Raw genomic sequence first — 19,294 nt, 5'->3', positions numbered from 1 at the left:
CTCGTTGTCCTTCGCCCTCTTTAATATGATCATTAAAATGTGTCCACAAATAGGTCTATGAGTAAAAATCAGTTCAATTGACCATGAGGTGATATTTCATAGGACTAGCTTTGGAAAAAAATAAATGCATATCCAACGCAAAATCCATGTCTTGATTTCCTCGTCTTCCTTTGAGATGAACAGAAAGCTAAGAGAGAGGCAGAGCTTACTCTAAAGGCTAAGTCGTTCCCTACAGTAACACTGACACCATGTGGACGAATCTATATTAAATATTGCATAAATGACAAAGCTAGATACTTCAGCAACAGCTTACTCGTAGATGTTCTGCTTGGAAACTACAGAACAGATGCATATCAGCACCATGGACAGCGAACACCAGCAGGCGCACGGACAGTCTTCTTTACCAAAGGATAAAGGTTAAGTGGTCAAACTATTGTGTACATGATGAAGTGAAAACTCTCATCAAGTCAAAAACAACGAAGGAACCTTCATTACCCCTGAGCATATGAAAAAGCACTGTATGAAAAGATGCAAGTAAGTCTTACCTCACCAGATGACTGCCGCCTGTCGGAGACCACTAGAGTGTTTCCATTGCTGCCTGGGACTATAGTAGAACCTATACTCATTCTGGGTCCAACTAACATGTATCGTCTGTCTCCAGATCTGTACTGGATGCTGTGGCACAGTGTCCCATCATAATTCGTGTCTTGTAAATACTTAGAGGAATAGTCTGTGGGTTTGGAGCACTGCATTACAATCAACACGATGATACTGATGAGAAAAAGTGCTGAAACTGAGCCCAAAGTTATCATCAGATAAAACGTCACATTGTTCTCCTCCTCGTCTTTTGCTGCACTTTTAACATCAGAAGCTGCAAAAGCCTCTTTGGGCTCCACAGCCTTGACAATCACAGTTGCTGTTGCTGAGAGTGAAATGTTCCCATTGTCTTTTACCAGTATGACCAGTTTATGCTCAGCCTCGTCTGTCTCCGTGAATGACCGAAGTGTTCTTATCTGTCCTGTGTAGCGGTCCAAACCAAAGAGACTGTGGTCAGTCACTTCCTGCAGTGAAAATAATAACCAGCCGTTATATCCTATATCAGCGTCATAGGCTCTCACTTTAGTCACCAAATGTCCTGCGTTCACATTGCGGGGAATCTCCTCCACACCTTCAGCAGAACCGTTAGCGCTGACTGGATACAAGATGACTGGAGCGTTGTCGTTCTGATCCAGAATGAACACGTTCACTGTGACGTTGCTGCTTAGTGATGGAGTTCCAGAGTCTGTGGCAACAACGTGGAACTGGAATGTTTTCAGTGTTTCAAAGTCAAAACTTTTTAGCGCGGTAATTTCGCCGTTTTCAAAATTGATATTAAGAAAGTTAGCCATTTTATTTTGTGCCCCATCAACTCTTGCAATATGGTACAATATTGCGGCATTGTCGTTCAAATCAATATCAGAAGCGCTGACACAGAATATAGACGCACCAGGTGGATTATTCTCCGATAAGTAAAGGTTAAGGGGATTTTGTGAGAATTTAGGGATGTTATCATTCACATCCGAGACCTGAATGTTTAGAGTTTTTTCAGAGGACAAGGGAGGGGTACCACAATCAGTAGCTGATATTATGATGTCGTAATGAGACAACATTTCTCGATCTAACGTCTGCTTTGTCACTAAGGAGTACATGTTATCCTGAAATGATGGTTTCAGTTCGAATGGAACATTTTGTGAGAGACTACATATCACTTTCCCATTCATACCCGAGTCTTTATCGGTAACACTGATGAGAGAGATCACTGTTCCTGGTTTTGAATTCTCGGCAACTACGCTAGAAAGGGATGTAACCTCTATCTCTGGCTGATTATCGTTGATATCTATTATTTTAATGATAACTCTGCAATCTTCAGTCAAAGGAGGCTGGCCTTTATCAGACACTTGCACATCTAGTCTGTATACATCTGTCTCCTCAAAATCAACTTCACCTTTAACCCGAATTTCACCAATGAGTGTGTCTAAATCAAATACTTTACTTTTGACATTTTGATCCCAGGAATACTCCAGATCACTATTAGAACCTTCGTCCAAGTCAGTCGCGTTCACTCGAATAATAACTGTGCCAAGAGGGGCATTTTCCTGCAGGCTTACTGAATACGTATCCTGACTACATACCGGACGGTTGTCATTTGAGTCGAGCACATTGATAGTAATATTTAAGGTGCCTGATCTTTGTGGATTACCTCCATCACTTGCAGTAAGAACTAAATTGTGTTTGGACTTGAATTCTCTATCTAGCGGTTTTCTCAAAACTAAAAAAGGTATTTTATATTCATCCTCTCTCATCTCGATTTCAAAATGGTCATTCTGACTTAATTTATACAAACGGACAGAATTTCTCCCTAAATCTGGATCCTGTGCAGCCTGTATCTGGAAACGCTTCCCAGGCATTGTGTGTTCAGCTATTTCAAAATGCTGCATGTTTTCTGGAAAGATGGGAGCGTGGTCATTTATATCAGTTATTTCTACACTAACATAGTGAATCTCCAGGGGATTTTCAACGACAATTTTAAGATTTATTAAACAAGCGCCGTTTCCATCACAGAGCAATTCTCTGTCGATATTCTTGTGGACTAGCAATGCTCCATTCTTATGGTTTACCGTAAATAGATCGTCCCTTGAACCAGAAACAATACGAAACCGTCTCTCCGTCAAAGTACTGATGTCAAGTCCGAGATCTTTTGCAGCGTTCCCCACAACGGATCCCACATTTACTTCCTCTGGAACAGAGTAGCTAATCTGAGCTGAAGCCTGCTGCTCGAAGCACAGCATCAGAGAGAAAAGCAGTACAACCCACCAGTACTCCAATTTTCGCCTTTGTCTTCTGTCACCCATGGTTTAATGATATCCAACGTCGATCCCAATAAAAAAAGCAGATCGTCCTTTAGTCAAATCACCAAAATGTTTTCATGCATCTTTTACAACAAAACTCAAACCGTAACAGTTGAATAATGTTCATCATGTTATATCCCGTTTAAAAGAGGTCTTGCCGTCATCTTACTGAGTAGTCTGAGTAACACAGGGGCAGGGCATAATCATAGAGCATAACTATAACCCATGTCACACTGACACCAAGTGGCGAGGGCTTCGATATGTAAACTTTATCTAAGACTTAAGCCCTTGAAGCAAGTTGTCTACCTATTTATTAATAAACACGGAGTGCCCTGAAAAAAAACAGAAGCTGGAGAAAACGGCATTTGTCAAATAAAAGGTTTTGTAGAAGAGAAAGAATAAAAGCATTTATAACAGATGCAAACACCACTACATTCCACCGCACTCAATTCAGAACCACAAAGGTAGACAGCGACAACAACACATCCTCTCCTCGACTATAAGACTGAGGTACAAGTGACTGTGAACTTGACAATGAAACAAACTGTGACATCATATCAGTCTAATTAAGCCTAATTAAACATACTATTGATAATTAGGAACAGATCTAATGTTGCAAGTTGAACGCCTCTGCAGATGCATGCCCTGCTTTAAAAATTCAAATAATTCTTACCTCTCCAGATGTCCGCCTCCTGTCGGGGACCACGAGAGTATTCCCATTGCTGCCCGGGACTATAGTAGAACCTATACTCATTCTGGGTCCAACTAACATGTACCGTCTGTCTCCAGATCTGTACTGGATGCTGTGGCACAGTGTCCCATCATAATTCATGTCTTGTAAATACTTAGAGGAATAGTCTGTAGGTTTGGAGCACTGCATTACAATCAACACAATGATACTGATGAGAAAAAGTGCTGAAACTGAGCCCAAGGTTATGATCAAATAAAATATGACATTGTTGTCTTCTTCATCTTTTGCAGCATTTTTAACATCAGCAGCTGCAAAAGCCTCTTTGGGCTCCACGGCCTTGACAATCACAGTTGCTGTTGCTGAGAGTGAAACGTTCCCATTGTCTTTTACCAGTATGACCAGTTTATGCTCAGCCTCGTCTGTCTCTGTGAATGACCGAAGTGTTCTTATCTGTCCTGTGTAGCGGTCCAAACCAAAGAGACTGTGGTCAGTCACTTCCTGCAGTGAAAATAATAACCAGCCGTTATATCCTATATCAGCGTCATAGGCTCTCACTTTAGTCACCAAATGTCCTGCGTTCACATTGCGGGGAATCTCCTCCACACCTTCAGCAGAACCGTTAGCGTTGACTGGATACAAGATGACTGGAGCGTTGTCGTTCTGATCCAGAATGAACACGTTCACTGTGACGTTGCTGCTTAGTGATGGAGTTCCAGAGTCTGTGGCAACAACTTGGAAGTGGAATGTTTTCATTGTTTCAAAGTCAAAACTTTTTAGTGCGGAAATTTGCCCATTGTCAGAATTTACATTAAGGAAGGATGTCATGTCTTTCTGTGCTCCGTTCCCTCTTACAATGTTATACGAGATTCCTGCATTTTCATTTAAATCTTTATCGAAAGCGTTTACGGAGTATATAGAAGCACCGGGGGTATTGTTTTCTACCAAATATAATTCCAAAGGGTTCTGCCTAAACTCTGGGCTGTTATCATTCACATCGGATATTTCAATACTCAGAGTTTTGATGGTGGATAGAGGCGGCTCACCACAGTCAGTAGCTGTTATTGTGATGTCATAGTGTGACACAGTCTCTCGATCTAAACGTCCCTTTGTGATGAGAGAGTACATGTTTTCCTGAATAGATGGTTTCAGTTCAAATGGAAAATTCCCCGAGATTGTACAAATAACTTTACCGTTGACTCCAGAATCTCTGTCCGTCACACTGATAAGAGAGATAACACTGCTGGACTTTGAATCTTCCGGTACTACGTTGGACAATGATGTGACTTCTATATCGGGCTTATTATCGTTCACATCTTTAATTTTTATGATAACTCTACATTCGGCCGTCCAGGGTGGCTGGCCTTTATCAGAAGCTTGAACATCCAGTCTGTAAACCTCTGAGTCCTCAAAGTCCACTATTCCTTTCACTCGAATTTCACCCGTGACGCTATCGAGCATAAATGTGTCATACACCTTTTGTTTTAATGTTTTGCTTAAACTATATTCAATTTCACTGTTAGGGCCTTCATCTAAATCCGTTGCATTGATTTGGATTACGACTGCACCAGGCGGGGCGTTTTCATCTAAAGTAACTGTATAGACATCTTTACTAAATATGGGACGATTGTCATTCGTATCAAGAACTGTGATAATCAAATTTAGGCTTCCAGATCTCGGTGGATTTCCTCCATCGGTTGCCGTTAATACCAACCGATGCTCTGTCTGCTGTTCCCTATCCAAGCTTTTCTTTAACAGAAGAAACGGTATTTTGTCATCATCACTGTCTCTAATTTCAATATCAAAATCACTGTCCGTATTTAGTTTATAGAAGCGAACAGAATTAATTCCACTGTCAGGGTCACGGGCTGCATGAATAGGAAATCGAGTACCCGCAGGAACATGCTCAGATATTTCAAGGAGCTGCTCCTTACCGTGGAAAGACGGAGAATGGTCATTTATATCAGTAATTTCCACTGCAACATAATGTATTTCCAAAGGGTTTTCAACAGCTATTTTCAAATTAATCGAACAGACACTGTTTCCTTGACAGAGCTCCTCTCTGTCTAGCATTTTACGGACATACAACACTCCATTGTCCTGATTTACCTGAAATAGAGCGTCACTGGAGCCAGACACGATACGAAATCGTCTGTCTTTCAAAGTAGTGAGGTCAAATCCTAAATCCTTGGCAACATTTGCAACAACAGATCCCACTTTCACCTCCTCTGTAATAGAGTACTTTATCTGAGCGATGATACCATTGCTGTAGCACAACAACAAAAATCCAGCAACCAACCAGTACTCCATCCTGCGCCTTTGTCTCCCGTCTCCAATATGAAGCAAAAACATCGACTTCCCTTAAATCAAATACAGTGATTCCTGTAGTCAGATAAGCATTTTGGTTTGATCCATGTTGACAATCGTAATTAGAAGCCCCAACACGAAAAATACGAACTCATTATTAGACTCTATTTCTATTCCCGACTCCATCAGCTAGTGAAAGGGAAAAAACCTCGAAATGGGCTTGGCCTATAAAGAATCAAAACCAAAAGCATAATCTATGTCACACTGACACCATGTGGACTGTGGGTTCCAAACTCTTATGATAGCAACACATGGTTTGAAATGTCATGCAGTAAGTTATAAAGGTTACATTCGCGTTTGAGGTAATGAAATCAATCCAAACGTCAATCAGACAAAAATAAATAGTTCATGAACAATGGTTATGACGAATTACATATCTCAGTATAGCTATCCTATACACCCAAAATCAGTAGAGAGCACTGTCATAGAAGACAGGGAAAATTGCATACCTTTGACGGAACCACTGACGCACTTCTTCAGCAACAGCTTGAAATTACATTTCATTTTTACGGACACATATCTTCTTCTTATGCTAAGATGTTGCTTTGAAAACAAATATTGCTTACCTCTCCAGACGTACGTCTCCTGTCAGGGACCACGAGAGTATTCCCATTGCTGCCCGGGACTATAGTAGAACCTATACTCATTCTGGGTCCAACTAACATGTATCGTCTGTCTCCAGATCTGTACTGGATGCTGTGGCACAGTGTCCCGTCATAATTCGTGTCTTGTAAATACTTTGAGGAATAGTCTGTCGGTTTGGAGCACTGCATAACAATCAACATAATGATACTGATGAGAAAAAGTGCTGAAACTGAGCCCAGAGTTAACATGAGATAAAATGTAACATTGTTATCTTCTTCAGCTTTTGTTGCACTTTTAACATCAGAAGCTGCAAAAGCCTCTTTTGGCTCCACAGCCTTGACAATCACAGTTGCTGTTGCTGAGAGTGAAACGTTCCCATTGTCTTTTACCAGTATGACCAGTTTATGCTCAGCCTCGTCCGTCTCTGTGAATGACCGAAGTGTTCTTATCTGTCCAGTATAGCGGTCCAAGCCAAAGAGACTGTGGTCAGTCACTTCCTGCAGTGAAAATAATAACCAGCCGTTATATCCTATATCAGCGTCATAGGCTCTCACTTTAGTCACCAAATGTCCTGCGTTCACATTGCGGGGAATCTCCTCCACACCTTCAGCAGAACCGTTAGCGCTGACTGGATACAAGATGACTGGAGCGTTGTCGTTCTGATCCAGAATGAACACGTTCACTGTGACTTTGCTGCTGAGTGATGGAGTTCCAGAGTCTGAGGCAACAACTTGAAACTGGAATGTTTTCATTGTTTCAAAGTCAAAACTTTTTAGCGCGGAAACGTGCCCATTGTCAGAATTGATATTAAGGAAGGATGTCATGTCATTCTTTGCCCCATCCCCTCTTACAATATGATAGGAGATTGCTGCATTTTCATTTAAATCTTTATCAGAAGCACTCATAGAAAATATAGGATCGCCGGGGGCGTTATTTTCAATCAAATAAAGCATAAAGGGGTTCTGGGTAAATTCTGGTCTGTTATCATTCACATCTGACACCTGAATGCTGAGAGTTTTAAACGTGGACAGAGGAGGCTGACCACAGTCAGTGGCTGTTATTGTGATGTCATACCGTGATATAAGTTCTCGGTCCAATCGCTGATTATTAATTAAAGAGTATATATTGACTTGAACTGAAGGTTTCAATTCAAATGGCACATCATCAGTGAGATTGCATATTACTTTGCCGTTCAAGCCAGAGTCTTTATCAGTCACGCTAATGAGAGAAATCACAGTTCCAGGACTTGAATCTTCAGAAACCATGTTAGAGAGCGATGTCACCTCTATTTCAGGTTCATTATCATTGACATCTTTCACCTTGATTATAACCCTACATTCAGAAGTCATGGGAGGCTGTCCTTTATCAGATGCCACAACATCGGCTCTAAAAACTTCTGTATCCTCAAAATCAATTTCACCCTTGACTAAAATTTCACCCGTTTTAGAATCCAAACTAAAAGTATCGTAAACCTTTCTTTTCAAGTTTTTAAGGAAAGAATACGTTACCTCTGAATTCAACCCATCATCCAAGTCAGTAGCATTAACTTTAACCACAAAAGACCCCTTTGCCACATTCTCCTGTATAGTTATTAAATAAACGTCCTGGCTAAATACTGGCCTGTTGTCATTGTTATCAAGAACAGTTACTGTAATATTAGCATGCCCAGATTTTGCAGGATTCCCTCCATCGATGGCTGTCAAAATCAAAAAATGTTTGCGCTCCCGTTCTCTGTCGAGGGATCGGCGCAGTTTCAGAATCGGAATTTTTACCTCATCGCCACTTTCTCTCATCTCTATTTCAAAATGTTCGTTTGGGCTTAATTTATATAAACTGACTGAATTTGTTCCGGAATCGGGGTCACGGGCAGCTTGTAGTTGGAAACCTGTTCCAGGGAGTGTGGACTCAGCTATTTCGATAATTTGGTTTTTGTCAGAGAAAGTGGGAGAATGGTCGTTGACGTCAGTTATTTCCACACCAACATAGTGAATTTCGAGAGGATTTTCTAAGACAATTTTGAGATCTATCATGCATACACCGTCACTATCACAGATGTCCTCTCTGTCGATATTCTTAAGAATTATCAAGGCTCCATTGTTCGGATTTATCTGGAAAATATCATCCTTAGATCCAGACACTATACGAAATCTCCTCTCCATCAAAGCACTGATGTCAATACCCAGGTCCTTGGCAATATTTGCCACAACGAATCCGACTTTAACTTCCTCTGAAATAGAGTATCTTAACTGAGCCGAAATCTGCTCCGAGAAGCACAACAGTAGAGAGAGACGAAGTGCAAACCACCAGTACTCCATTCTGGGTCTTTGTCTTCCGTTTGCCATGGTAAGCCTATGGAACGCAGACCCTCCTTATAGCAAATACGCACAGTAATCCGTGTAGTCAAACAACCCGGTTGACTAAATCCATTTTGAAAACGCTTATTAGAAGCCAATACATGAAAAATACGGAACAGCTATCACAGTTAAACACTGCGTTATCATGTCGACTGTAGAGAATGCCGAGAGGGGCAGGGCCTGTAAAGCGTCAAAACCAAAACCTTAATTTATTTCACACTGACACCATGTGGCCTGTGAAGTGTGCGACTTCATGATAGAGGCACGATATTTGTTTTAGTCAATTTCCTATATCAGGAACGTCAACGTTATGGAAAATTAAAATGTCATTGAGAACGGGAAATAGAAACTGATGTATATGTTCAACCAGGTCTCGGTCAAAGGTTTTACCATTAGATTACAGGGCACGGCGAAAATGCATGTTGCTTCATTACACAAAACTTTGAACAGTTTGCCCACTTCAAAATGTCAACTTACAAAGTAAGAGATCTACCCTTGCAGGCTCCGGTAGCAGAAAGGATCGAATTCAGCACCACAGACAGCGACCACTGCGGCTTGCATTCACTGGCACAGGTACAACACTCCAACCTCTGACGATTTATGTCTTGTTTATTAAACAATGTAACATTTTTTTACGAATAATACTTTAGTTTACACAAATAAGCCCAGTATACCATGATTGTGACTTTGACCAATTCTGTGACATTGTTTTTTGCAAATATAAGTGGCTAAATGGCAAATAATCAGCTGCAACACATTGAAATCATCAAAATAAAAAGGCACTTTTTCTGGGGGTTTTTTATCAATATGGCCTTACCTCTCCAGACGTACGTCTTCTGTCGGGAACCACGAGAGTATTCCCATTGCTGCCCGGGACTATAGTAGAACCTATACTCATTCTGGGTCCAACTAACATGTATCGTCGGTCTCCAGATCTGTATTGGATGCTGTGGCACAGTGTTCCGTCGTAATTTGTGTCTTGTAAATACTTAGACGAATAGTCGGTGGGTTTGGAGCACTGCATTCCAATCAACACGATGATACTAATGAGAAAAAGTGTTGAAACAGAGCCCAAAGTAATGATCAAATAAAAGGTAACATTGCTATCCTCATCATCTGCTGTTGCACTTTTAACATCTGAAGCTGCAAACGCCTCTTTGGGCTCCACAGCCTTGACAATCACAGTAGCTGTTGCTGAGAGTGAAACGTTCCCATTGTCTTTTACCAGTATGACCAGTTTATGCTCAGCCTCGTCTGTCTCTGTGAATGACCGAAGTGTTCTTATCTGTCCTGTATAGCGGTCCAAAGCAAAGAGACTGTGGTCAGTCACTTCCTGCAGTGAAAATAATAACCAGCCGTTATATCCTATATCAGCGTCATAGGCTCTCACTTTAGTCACCAAATGTCCCGCGTTCACATTGCGGGGAATCTCCTCCACACCTTCAGCAGAACCGTTAGCGCTGACTGGATACAAGATGACTGGAGCGTTGTCGTTCTGATCCAGAATGAACACGTTCACTGTGACGTTGCTGCTTAGTGATGGAGTTCCAGAGTCTGAGGCAACAACGTGGAACTGGAATGTTTTCAAGGTTTCAAAGTCAAAACTCTTTAGCGCGGAAATATGTCCATTATCCGAATTGATATTCAAAAAAGATGCCATTTTATCCTGCTTTCCTTCCCCTCTTACTATATGATAAGATATCGCAGCATTTTCATTCAAGTCTTTATCAGAAGCGCTAACAGAAAAAATGTATTTACCTGGGTCGTTATTTTCTACAAGATAATGTTCAATTGGATTCTGCAAGAACTCCGGTTTATTATCATTCACATCTGATACCTGAATACTCAGAGTTTTGAATGTGGACAGAGGAGGCTGACCACAGTCAGTAGCTGTTATTGTGATGTCATAATACGAAACTGATTCTCGATCCAAGCAATGTTTCAAAACTAAAGAATACATATTATCTTGAAATGATGGTTTTAACTCGAATGGTACATTCTTTGAAAGACTGCATATAACTTTGCCGTTCACGCCGGCGTCTTGGTCAGTAATACTAATTAGAGAAACAACAGTACCAAGTTTTGAATCTTCAGATACCATATTCGATAGGGATGTCACCTCTATTTCAGGTTTGTTGTCATTTACGTCGAGTATTTTGATGATTACCCTGCAGTCCGTACTCATTGGAGGTTGTCCTTTATCCGTGGCATGGATGTCTAACTTATAAACATCAACATTCTCAAAATCAATGTGGCCTTTAACTCGAACTTCACCCGTTATTCCATCTAACCGAAACATATCATATATTTGGGGGTCAAGTTCACTACCGAAAAAATATTCAACATCTCCATTTGCACCATCGTCCTCATCAGTTGCCTTAACTTTTATTACAATTGCTCCAACCTCAACATTTTCAGGCAATGTTACGGAGTACACGTCTTGGCTAAATATAGGATGGTTGTCATTTGAATCAAGGACAGTGACTGTGACATTAAGAGTCCCTGATCTCGGTGGACTTCCACCGTCAATTGCTGTCAGAATCAGTTTGTGCTCAGACTGTTTTTCCCGATCCAGAGACTTTTGCAAAACTAAGAATGGCATCTTGTCATCTCCTCTTTCTCGAATCTGCATACTGAAATGTTCGTTGTGGTTTAATTTATACACACGCACAGTGTTGATGACAACATCTGGATCCCGTGCTGCAGGTAATTGGAAACGCTTGCCAGGGAGAGTGGACTCGGGTATTTCTAATAATTTCTCGTCCTCTTGAAAACTGGGTGAATTATCATTTACATCGGCAATCTCAACTCCCACATAATGTATTTCCAAAGGGTTCTCTATCACCATTTTTAGGTTTATTAAACATGGCGCAGTGCTATCACAGAGCTCCTCTCTGTCGACATTTTTATGGACATACAAGACGCCATTGTTCTGATTTACTTCAAACAGAGCATCTTTAGATCCTGAAACAACACGGAACTTCCTTTCCTCCAACGAATTTATTTCCAGTCCAAGATCCTTGGCGACATTTCCAACAACGGATCCCACTTTTACTTCCTCTGGAATAGAATATTTTATCTGAGTTGAAACCGTCTCCAAGCAGCTGAGCAACACAGAAAAACGCAGGGCAACCCACCAGTACTCTATTCTCCGTCTTTGTCCTCCGACTCCCATCGTTACAGTGATATTCAAATATGTATCCAGACAAAGGTCGTTACAAAATATCACCAAAGCCAAACGTACGTTGTAAAAGTATATCCCATGTTTTCAAGCTATCAAATGCTAACACGCTACACCGTCTGAAAAAGGGTCTCTCTCTTTCGAGCTGAACAAAACCTCTCCGAAAGGGGCTGGGCCTACGCTACAACCCAAAATTCTGTATCATGATATGACACTGACACCCTGTGGAAAGCCAAAGAGCCGTTTAAATCAAAACGGTATTGTATCTACAGTGAAACTTAAGCCCCGACTTGAAAATAACCACAATTTGAGCAAAACCCACACAACAAAATGTCAGCACCATGGACAGCACTATAGACCCAGCGTTTTATGATAGTAGATTTCCTGGATTAAACAGCCTACACACAGTTTCAATAGTCAAAATCATTAACTTAAGGAGGTACCATGATGTAGCCGCATGTTAGGTTATGCAATGTCTACAAATGGCGATTAAAAAACAGAACATGGGCTTACCTCTCCAGATGCCTGCCTCCTGTCGGGGACCACGAGAGTATTCCCATTGCTGCCCGGGACTATAGTTGAACCTATACTCATTCTGGGTCCAACTAACATGTACCGTCTGTCTCCAGATCTGTACTGGATGCTATGGCACAGTGTCCCATCATAATTCGTGTCTTGCAAATACTTGGAGGAATAGTCTGTGGATTTGGAGCACTGCATTACAATCAACACGATGATGCTGACGAGAAAAAGTGCTGAAACTGAACCCAGAGTTATCATAAGATAGAAAGTGGCATTGTTATCCTCATAATCTTTTGCTGCACTTTTAACATCTGAAGCTGCAAAAGCCTCTTTGGGCTCCACGGCCTTGACAACCACAGTAGCTGTTGCTGAGAGTGAAACGTTCCCATTGTCTTTTACCAGTATGACCAGTTTATGCTCAGCCGCGTCTGTCTCTGTGAATGACCGAAGTGTTCTTATCTGTCCTGTGTAGCGGTCCAAAGCAAAGAGACTGTGGTCAGTCACTTCCTGCAGTGAAAATAATAACCAGCCGTTATATCCTATATCAGCGTCATAGGCTCTCACTTTAGTCACCAAATGTCCTGCGTTCACATTGCGGGGAATCTCCTCCACACCTTCAGCAGAACCGTTAGCGCTGACTGGATACAAGATGAGTGGAGCGTTGTCGTTCTGATCCAGAATGAACACGTTCACTGTGACGTTGCTGCTTAGTGATGGAGTTCCAGAGTCTGTGGCAACAACGTGGAACTGGAATGTTTTCAGTGTTTCAAAGTCAAAACTTTTTAGCGCGGAAAGTTGTCCACTATCGGAATTGATATTCAGGAAGGATGCCATATCACCATGTCGCCCATCACTTCTTACAATATGATATGTGATTGCTGCATTTTCATTCAAATCATTATCAGAAGCACTTACAGAGAATATCGATGCACCAGGGGCATTGTTTTCTACTAAATATAGTTCAAAGGGGTTCTGGCTAAAATTCGGTCTGTTATCATTCACATCTGATACCTGAACGCTCAAAGTTTTTACAGTGGACAGAGGAGGCTGACCACAGTCAGTAGCTGTTATTGTGATGTCATAATGTGACACGGTTTCTCGGTCTAAATGTCCCTTCGTGACAAGAGAGTACATGTTCTCCTGAATAGATGGCGTCAAATCAAATGGAACATTATCTGAGATTGTACAAATAACTTTACCGTTGACACCAGAATCTCTGTCCGTCACACTGATAAGAGAGATAACGCTGCCTGGTTTTGAATCTTCCGGTACTACGTTGGACAATGATGTGACTTCTATATCGGGCTTATTATCGTTAACATCTTTGATTTTTATGACAACTCTACTTTCGGCCGTCCAGGGTGGCTGGCCTTTATCAGAGGCCTGCAAATCCAGTCTGTAAACCTCAGTGTCCTCAAAGTCTACGTTTCCTTTCACTCGAATCACACCAGTGATGCTATCTAATGCAAAAGTGTCATACACTTTTTTCTTTTGTGTTTTACCAAAGGTGTATTCAATTGCGCTGTTAGAACCTTCATCTAAATCTGTAGCGTTTAATTTGATCACGAGAGTTCCAATATTCGCATTTTCATACAATGAGACAGTATACATATCTTGACTGAACACAGGGCGATTGTCATTGGCATCTAATACTGTGATAGTTAAATTAAGGCTCCCAGATTTCGACGGATTGCCCCCATCAAGAGCCGTTAACACTAAACAATGCTCTGCCTTGTGTTCCCTATCCAAAGGCTTTTTCAGCACTAAAAACGGTATCTTGTCCTCTTCGCTGTCTCTCACTTCAATATCAAAAATGTCGTTTGAGCTCAGCCTGTAGAAACGAACTGACTGTAACCCGACATCGGGGTCTCTAGCCGCATGTATTTGGAAACGAGTACCTGGAGGAATATGTTCTGCTATTTCCAGGCGCTGCTCACTTTCTGGAAAAGTCGGTGAATGATCATTAACATCCGTTATTTCAACACCAACGTAATGTATTTCCAGAGGGTTTTCAACAACGATTTTAAGGTTTATCAAACATGGACTGGCTCCATCACAAAGGTCTTCGCGGTCGATCTTCTTTTGAACATATAATAATCCATTGTTCTGATTTAACTGAAATAGAGCATGATTCAAGCCAGAAACAATACGAAACCGCCTGTCTGTCAAAATACTGATGTCAAGTCCTAAATCCTTTGCGACATTTCCAACAACGGACCCCACTTTCATCTCTTCTGGAACAGAGTACCTTAGCTGGGCCAAAATCTGCTCCCCAAAGCACAGCAACAAAAATCGGGCAATCCACCAGTAGTTCATTCTTCGCCTTTGTCCTCTGTCTCCCATTGTGTAGCAAAAACTGAAGCCTTTATTTGAAGCAAATACAGTGATCGGGGTACTCATGTAACCAGACTGATCAGATCCATTTCAGAAATGGCAAATAGAAGCCCTCGCACAGTAAATACTAACCGCTAATCATATTACTTGCGATAAATGCCGTCTACTCCTCAGCCATAGTAACAGAAACAATCCAGAGATGGGCAGGGCCAATACGGAATCAGTACCACAGCCATAACCTATGTCACACTGACACCATGTGGCTATGAGTTACAAAATTGTATGAGGGCGAAACAGTTTTTCATTACAATAGTCCAAAAAACACCTCTCCTTTACTCCACTTTTCCTCGGGATCAGTAAACCAGTGTTTATGCCACCAGCATATGTATGACAACATACAGCCTATCCAATGATTAGTGGTATACAAAAAAGTTGAGAAAACTATGACCTCCAGTCAGTGATCATAATAATGCAAAAAAACAACAATATAATTAAATCAATGACATTTTCAGAAAAAAACTTAAGGTTATGTTTCCCACTTAAAATATCCTATCCTCATGTATTTTACACCAGTCTGATAGTATTTTGATACTTAAATGATGTATTCTATGAGTTTGCATCATTAAAACTGTCAGCCTCAAAAGGTGGATAAACTCTACAGTGCAAATAAAAAGGTGGGTACACTGAGTTTTGGTGGGTTAGCCCTCTACATCCCTGCTTATATCTAAATATGCCAACATGTCGTCCTCCCAGAGGAAATTAGGTTACCATCATCAACTAACATCTCATCTATTACACTAAAGCATTGATGCCATCCCGAATGCCCCCCTCCTCTCCTCCCTTTCTTTTTTTCTCTCCAAAGTCACAATAACATCTTATGGGTCCACAAAATCAGTGCCCCATTCACATTTACATCCCACTGGCATCACAAGTTCAAGGTTTTTCATTTCTAAATTTAAGAAAGAGTGGTTTAAGTTCACAGAGATTCACTGAACTGTCCTGTGACACAGAAATAACACGAATTCTTAAAATGGGTGGCATTCCCCTTTAACTCAGAACAAGAGCAGCATCTTAGGAACAATGGTTGATGTGACGATTCACGTACCTCGCACAATGCTACCAAACAAGCTATTGACAACAAAACACTAACATTAATATATATATAAGCCCATTTTGAACTAATAGCAGCATACACTCAATATCAGCACCATGGACAGCGTCATTATTTCTATGAACTTACATGATTTGATAATTCTGTGCCTACAAGAAAGCATATGTTCAAAATAATTAAACAGCATTTACCTCTCCAGATGTCCGTCTCCTGTCGGGGACCACGAGAGTATTCCCATTGCTGCCCGGGACTATAGTTGAACCTATACTCATTCTGGGTCCAACTAACATGTATCGTCTGTCTCCAGATCTGTACTGGATGCTGTGGCACAGTGTCCCGTCGTAATTCGTGTCTTGCAAATACTTGGAGGAATAGTCTGTGGATTTGGAGCACTGCATTACAATCAACACGATGATACTGACGAGAAAAAGTGCTGAAACTGAACCCAGAGTTATCATAAGATAGAAAGTGGCATTGTTATCCTCATAATCTTTTGCTGCACTTTTAACATCTGAAGCTGCAAAAGCCTCTTTGGGCTCCACGGCCTTGACAATCACAGTAGCTGTTGCTGAGAGTGAAACGTTCCCATTGTCTTTTACCAGTATGACCAGTTTATGCTCAGCCTCGTCTGTCTCTGTGAATGACCGAAGTGTTCTTATCTGTCCTGTATAGCGGTCCAAAGCAAAGAGACTGTGGTCAGTCACTTCCTGCAGTGAAAATAATAACCAGCCGTTATATCCTATATCAGCGTCATAGGCTCTCACTTTAGTCACCAAATGTCCTGCGTTCACATTGCGGGGAATCTCCTCCACACCTTCAGCAGAACCGTTAGCGCTGACTGGATACAAGATGACTGGAGCGTTGTCGTTCTGATCCAGAATGAACACGTTCACTGTGACGTTGCTGCTTCGTGATGGAGTTCCAGAGTCTGTGGCCACAACGTGGAACTGGAATGTTTTCAATGTTTCAAAGTCAAAACTTTTTAGAGCAGAAATAGTGCCATTGATTTCATTTATATTCAAGAAGGAGGTTACACTGGCCCCCGAACTTTTACGGTCGAGCGAATATGTAATTATCGCATTTTCACCTTCATCAGCATCAGCCGCGCTCACTGAGAAAATTGGCATGGCAGCCTTGTTGTTTTCAGCTACATAAAAAGTATATGGGATTTCGCTGAATAAAGGACTATTATCATTAACATCTAGCACGTCTACCTGTATCACTTTTGTAGATGACAGGGGGGGGCTTCCTAAATCCTTAGCCATTATTGTGATGCTATACATATGTATTGTTTCCTTATCAAGGAAGTCCTTGGTGACCAACAAGTAGGAATGTCCATCAGGTGACGGCTTTAAGTCAAACGGTAAGTGTCCCGGTACACTGCAAACCACCTGTCCGTTCACACCTGAGTCACGGTCTGTCACACCCATTAACGCCACTACAGTGCCAGGAGGTGCATCCTCGGGGATACGACTGGAAAGGGATGTGACGTCTATTTCGGGTTGGTTATCATTCACGTCTTCCACTCTAACGATCACATTGCAGTGCGTGGAGAGAGAAACTGCACCTTTATCCGCGGCCAGGACCTTAATCTCATACACTTGCTTCTCCTCGAAATCAAGGGCACCCTTCACCACGAGTTTCCCTGTTCTAGTGTCCAAATCAAATGGCTCAGATGTCAGTCCTCTAAATTTATTTCGTAAAGAATATTCGATCTCACCGTTCACCCCTTCATCAGAATCAGATGCGTTGATTCTCAACAGAAATGTTCCTGTAGGTGCGTTTTCCTTTATTGTAATGGTATATTTCTGTTTGTCACACACGGGTGAGTTGTCATTTATGTCAGACACAACAACAGTGATATTGACAGTACCCGATTTTAATGGTTTTCCTCCGTCTGTAGCTGTTAGTAGTAAAGTGTGTTGAGCCATGTGCTCTCTGTCCAAAGGTCGCTGTAATATTAGAAAAGGAACCTTTCCATCCTCCCCAAATTCCTCTGTTTCCAGGCGAAAATACTGATTTTGGCTTAGCTTGTATGACTGTAAGGCATTCAAACCAACATCTGAGTCGTGTGCTCCGTCCACTTGAAATCGAGTCCCAACTATAACGGATTCCAGTATTTCTAGTGTGTAGTTTTCTTCAGAGAATTTAGGTACGTTATCATTTACATCTATTATTTCAACTATTACTTGGTGTATTTCTAAAGGATTTTCTACCACTGCTTTCAAATTTATGAGACATGGGGCGCTTTTTCCGCACAGTTCCTCCCTGTCTATTCTGTGATTCACTAACAAAGCGCCATCTCTCTGGTTTACCTGAAACAGATCTTGCTTTGCTCCTGACACGATGCGAAGATTCCTCTCCATTAGTCTTCCGAGATCCAATCCAAGGTCCTTGGCTATATTCCCAACCGCCGTCCCGACTTTCAATTCTTCCTGAACGGAATAACGTATTTCAGCAAAGATTCCTTCCAAATTCATTACAATCAGCAGAGCAAGACAGAAAAAAATCCACACATCCAGCCATCGTCTTTTGATGTCTATTATCGCCATTGTTTAGCAAAAATCGGTAAATCCTTCAACAAAATTACTGAGGATTCTAACAATTTCCTCTTGATGATAATAAACAAAACTGGCCCGATAGAACCATAATTTGGCTCGAGGAATGAAGGTTGTTTAGTTCAATCTTCCAACGCGTCTCTCCAGACTGTCACTGAATGCACATAGCCTACCAAAAAATGTCCCCCTCACACACAACCAATGCGCGTATATAGTGTAACAGCACCACCCAGTAGCTGTGATGTTGCAGTGCAAGCCAGGAACATTATTATGACGAGAAACTATTATGGCAATCAACCACTGATTTATTTCAGTTTTCCTCACAGTTTAGGTCGTATGGCTGAAAACACCACTGAGTGATAAGTTGAGACAACGAAAGACTTTTAATGCCAACCTTAACAAACAGTAGAAGCCAAAGTGATCCTCCCACCATGAAGTTGTGACAAATGTCTTATTACATTATATTACTACCATGTGTTAAATGTCCCAAGGGTGTGACTGGCGCAGCAGATGCTGAAAAACAGGATAAATGATCAGACAGGAGAGCGTGGCCTCTCTTTCCAACTCTTCTGAGTTATATTTATTTAACACTTTTCAAATATATGTTGTTTCTTTTGTCTTTTCCTTTGATGTTTCATTGTTTCAACGTCTTGTTCTTTTTTCAACAAGTATAGCCTATAAAATAATTGTCCCATGAATCTTTTAT

At 41.3% G+C, this 19,294-nt stretch overlaps 6 protein-coding genes across 6 annotated transcripts; all 6 read right to left on the bottom strand.

Moving 5' to 3' along the window:
• Nucleotides 1–491: 491 nt before the first annotated feature.
• On the bottom strand, nucleotides 492–2,891 carry LOC139645346 (protocadherin alpha-3-like). The gene has a single exon (XM_071521038.1). It carries the CDS (start codon nucleotides 2,889–2,891, stop codon nucleotides 492–494), a length of 2,400 nt encoding a protein of 799 aa, XP_071377139.1.
• Nucleotides 2,892–3,053: 162 nt separating this feature from the next.
• LOC139645345 (protocadherin alpha-3-like) lies at nucleotides 3,054–5,886 on the bottom strand. The gene is made up of 2 exons (XM_071521037.1): nucleotides 3,562–5,886; nucleotides 3,054–3,065 (listed from the first exon to the last, which is right to left on the bottom strand). Exons 1-2 carry the CDS (start codon nucleotides 5,884–5,886, stop codon nucleotides 3,054–3,056), a joined length of 2,337 nt encoding a protein of 778 aa, XP_071377138.1.
• A 584-nt stretch (nucleotides 5,887–6,470) lies between these two features.
• LOC139645344 (protocadherin alpha-3-like) lies at nucleotides 6,471–8,843 on the bottom strand. Its single transcript, XM_071521036.1, has one exon. The coding sequence runs from the start codon at nucleotides 8,841–8,843 to the stop codon at nucleotides 6,471–6,473; it is 2,373 nt and encodes a 790-aa protein (XP_071377137.1).
• Nucleotides 8,844–9,684: 841 nt separating this feature from the next.
• On the bottom strand, nucleotides 9,685–12,057 carry LOC139645343 (protocadherin alpha-8-like). Its single transcript, XM_071521034.1, has one exon. The coding sequence runs from the start codon at nucleotides 12,055–12,057 to the stop codon at nucleotides 9,685–9,687; it is 2,373 nt and encodes a 790-aa protein (XP_071377135.1).
• A 395-nt stretch (nucleotides 12,058–12,452) lies between these two features.
• Nucleotides 12,453–14,901, bottom strand: LOC139645342 (protocadherin gamma-C3-like). The gene is made up of 2 exons (XM_071521033.1): nucleotides 12,577–14,901; nucleotides 12,453–12,461 (listed from the first exon to the last, which is right to left on the bottom strand). The coding sequence occupies exons 1-2, from the start codon at nucleotides 14,899–14,901 to the stop codon at nucleotides 12,453–12,455; spliced, it is 2,334 nt and encodes a 777-aa protein (XP_071377134.1).
• Nucleotides 14,902–16,206: 1,305 nt separating this feature from the next.
• Nucleotides 16,207–18,582, bottom strand: LOC139645341 (protocadherin gamma-A11-like). Its single transcript, XM_071521032.1, has one exon. The coding sequence runs from the start codon at nucleotides 18,580–18,582 to the stop codon at nucleotides 16,207–16,209; it is 2,376 nt and encodes a 791-aa protein (XP_071377133.1).
• Nucleotides 18,583–19,294: the final 712 nt, after the last annotated feature.

This window comes from Centroberyx affinis, unplaced genomic scaffold, assembly GCF_046629955.1.
Source record: "Centroberyx affinis isolate AG114_WGS23_722 - 3 ecotype Tasmania unplaced genomic scaffold, CSIRO-AGI_Caff_v1 ptg000847l_1, whole genome shotgun sequence".
Taxonomy (NCBI): Eukaryota; Metazoa; Chordata; class Actinopteri; order Beryciformes; family Berycidae; genus Centroberyx; species Centroberyx affinis.
This window is presented reverse-complemented; position numbering and strand designations above follow the sequence as displayed.

What these genes read in the sequence shown, in the direction of transcription:
- LOC139645344 (XM_071521036.1), bottom strand. Translation starts at nt 8,843, where the DNA reads ATGGAGTACTGGTGGTTTGCACTTCGTCTCTCTCTACTGTTGTGCTTC.
- LOC139645343 (XM_071521034.1), bottom strand. Translation starts at nt 12,057, where the DNA reads ATGGGAGTCGGAGGACAAAGACGGAGAATAGAGTACTGGTGGGTTGCC.
- LOC139645342 (XM_071521033.1), bottom strand. Translation starts at nt 14,901, where the DNA reads ATGAACTACTGGTGGATTGCCCGATTTTTGTTGCTGTGCTTTGGGGAG.
- LOC139645341 (XM_071521032.1), bottom strand. Translation starts at nt 18,582, where the DNA reads ATGGCGATAATAGACATCAAAAGACGATGGCTGGATGTGTGGATTTTT.
- LOC139645346 (XM_071521038.1), bottom strand. Translation starts at nt 2,891, where the DNA reads ATGGGTGACAGAAGACAAAGGCGAAAATTGGAGTACTGGTGGGTTGTA.
- LOC139645345 (XM_071521037.1), bottom strand. Translation starts at nt 5,886, where the DNA reads ATGGAGTACTGGTTGGTTGCTGGATTTTTGTTGTTGTGCTACAGCAAT.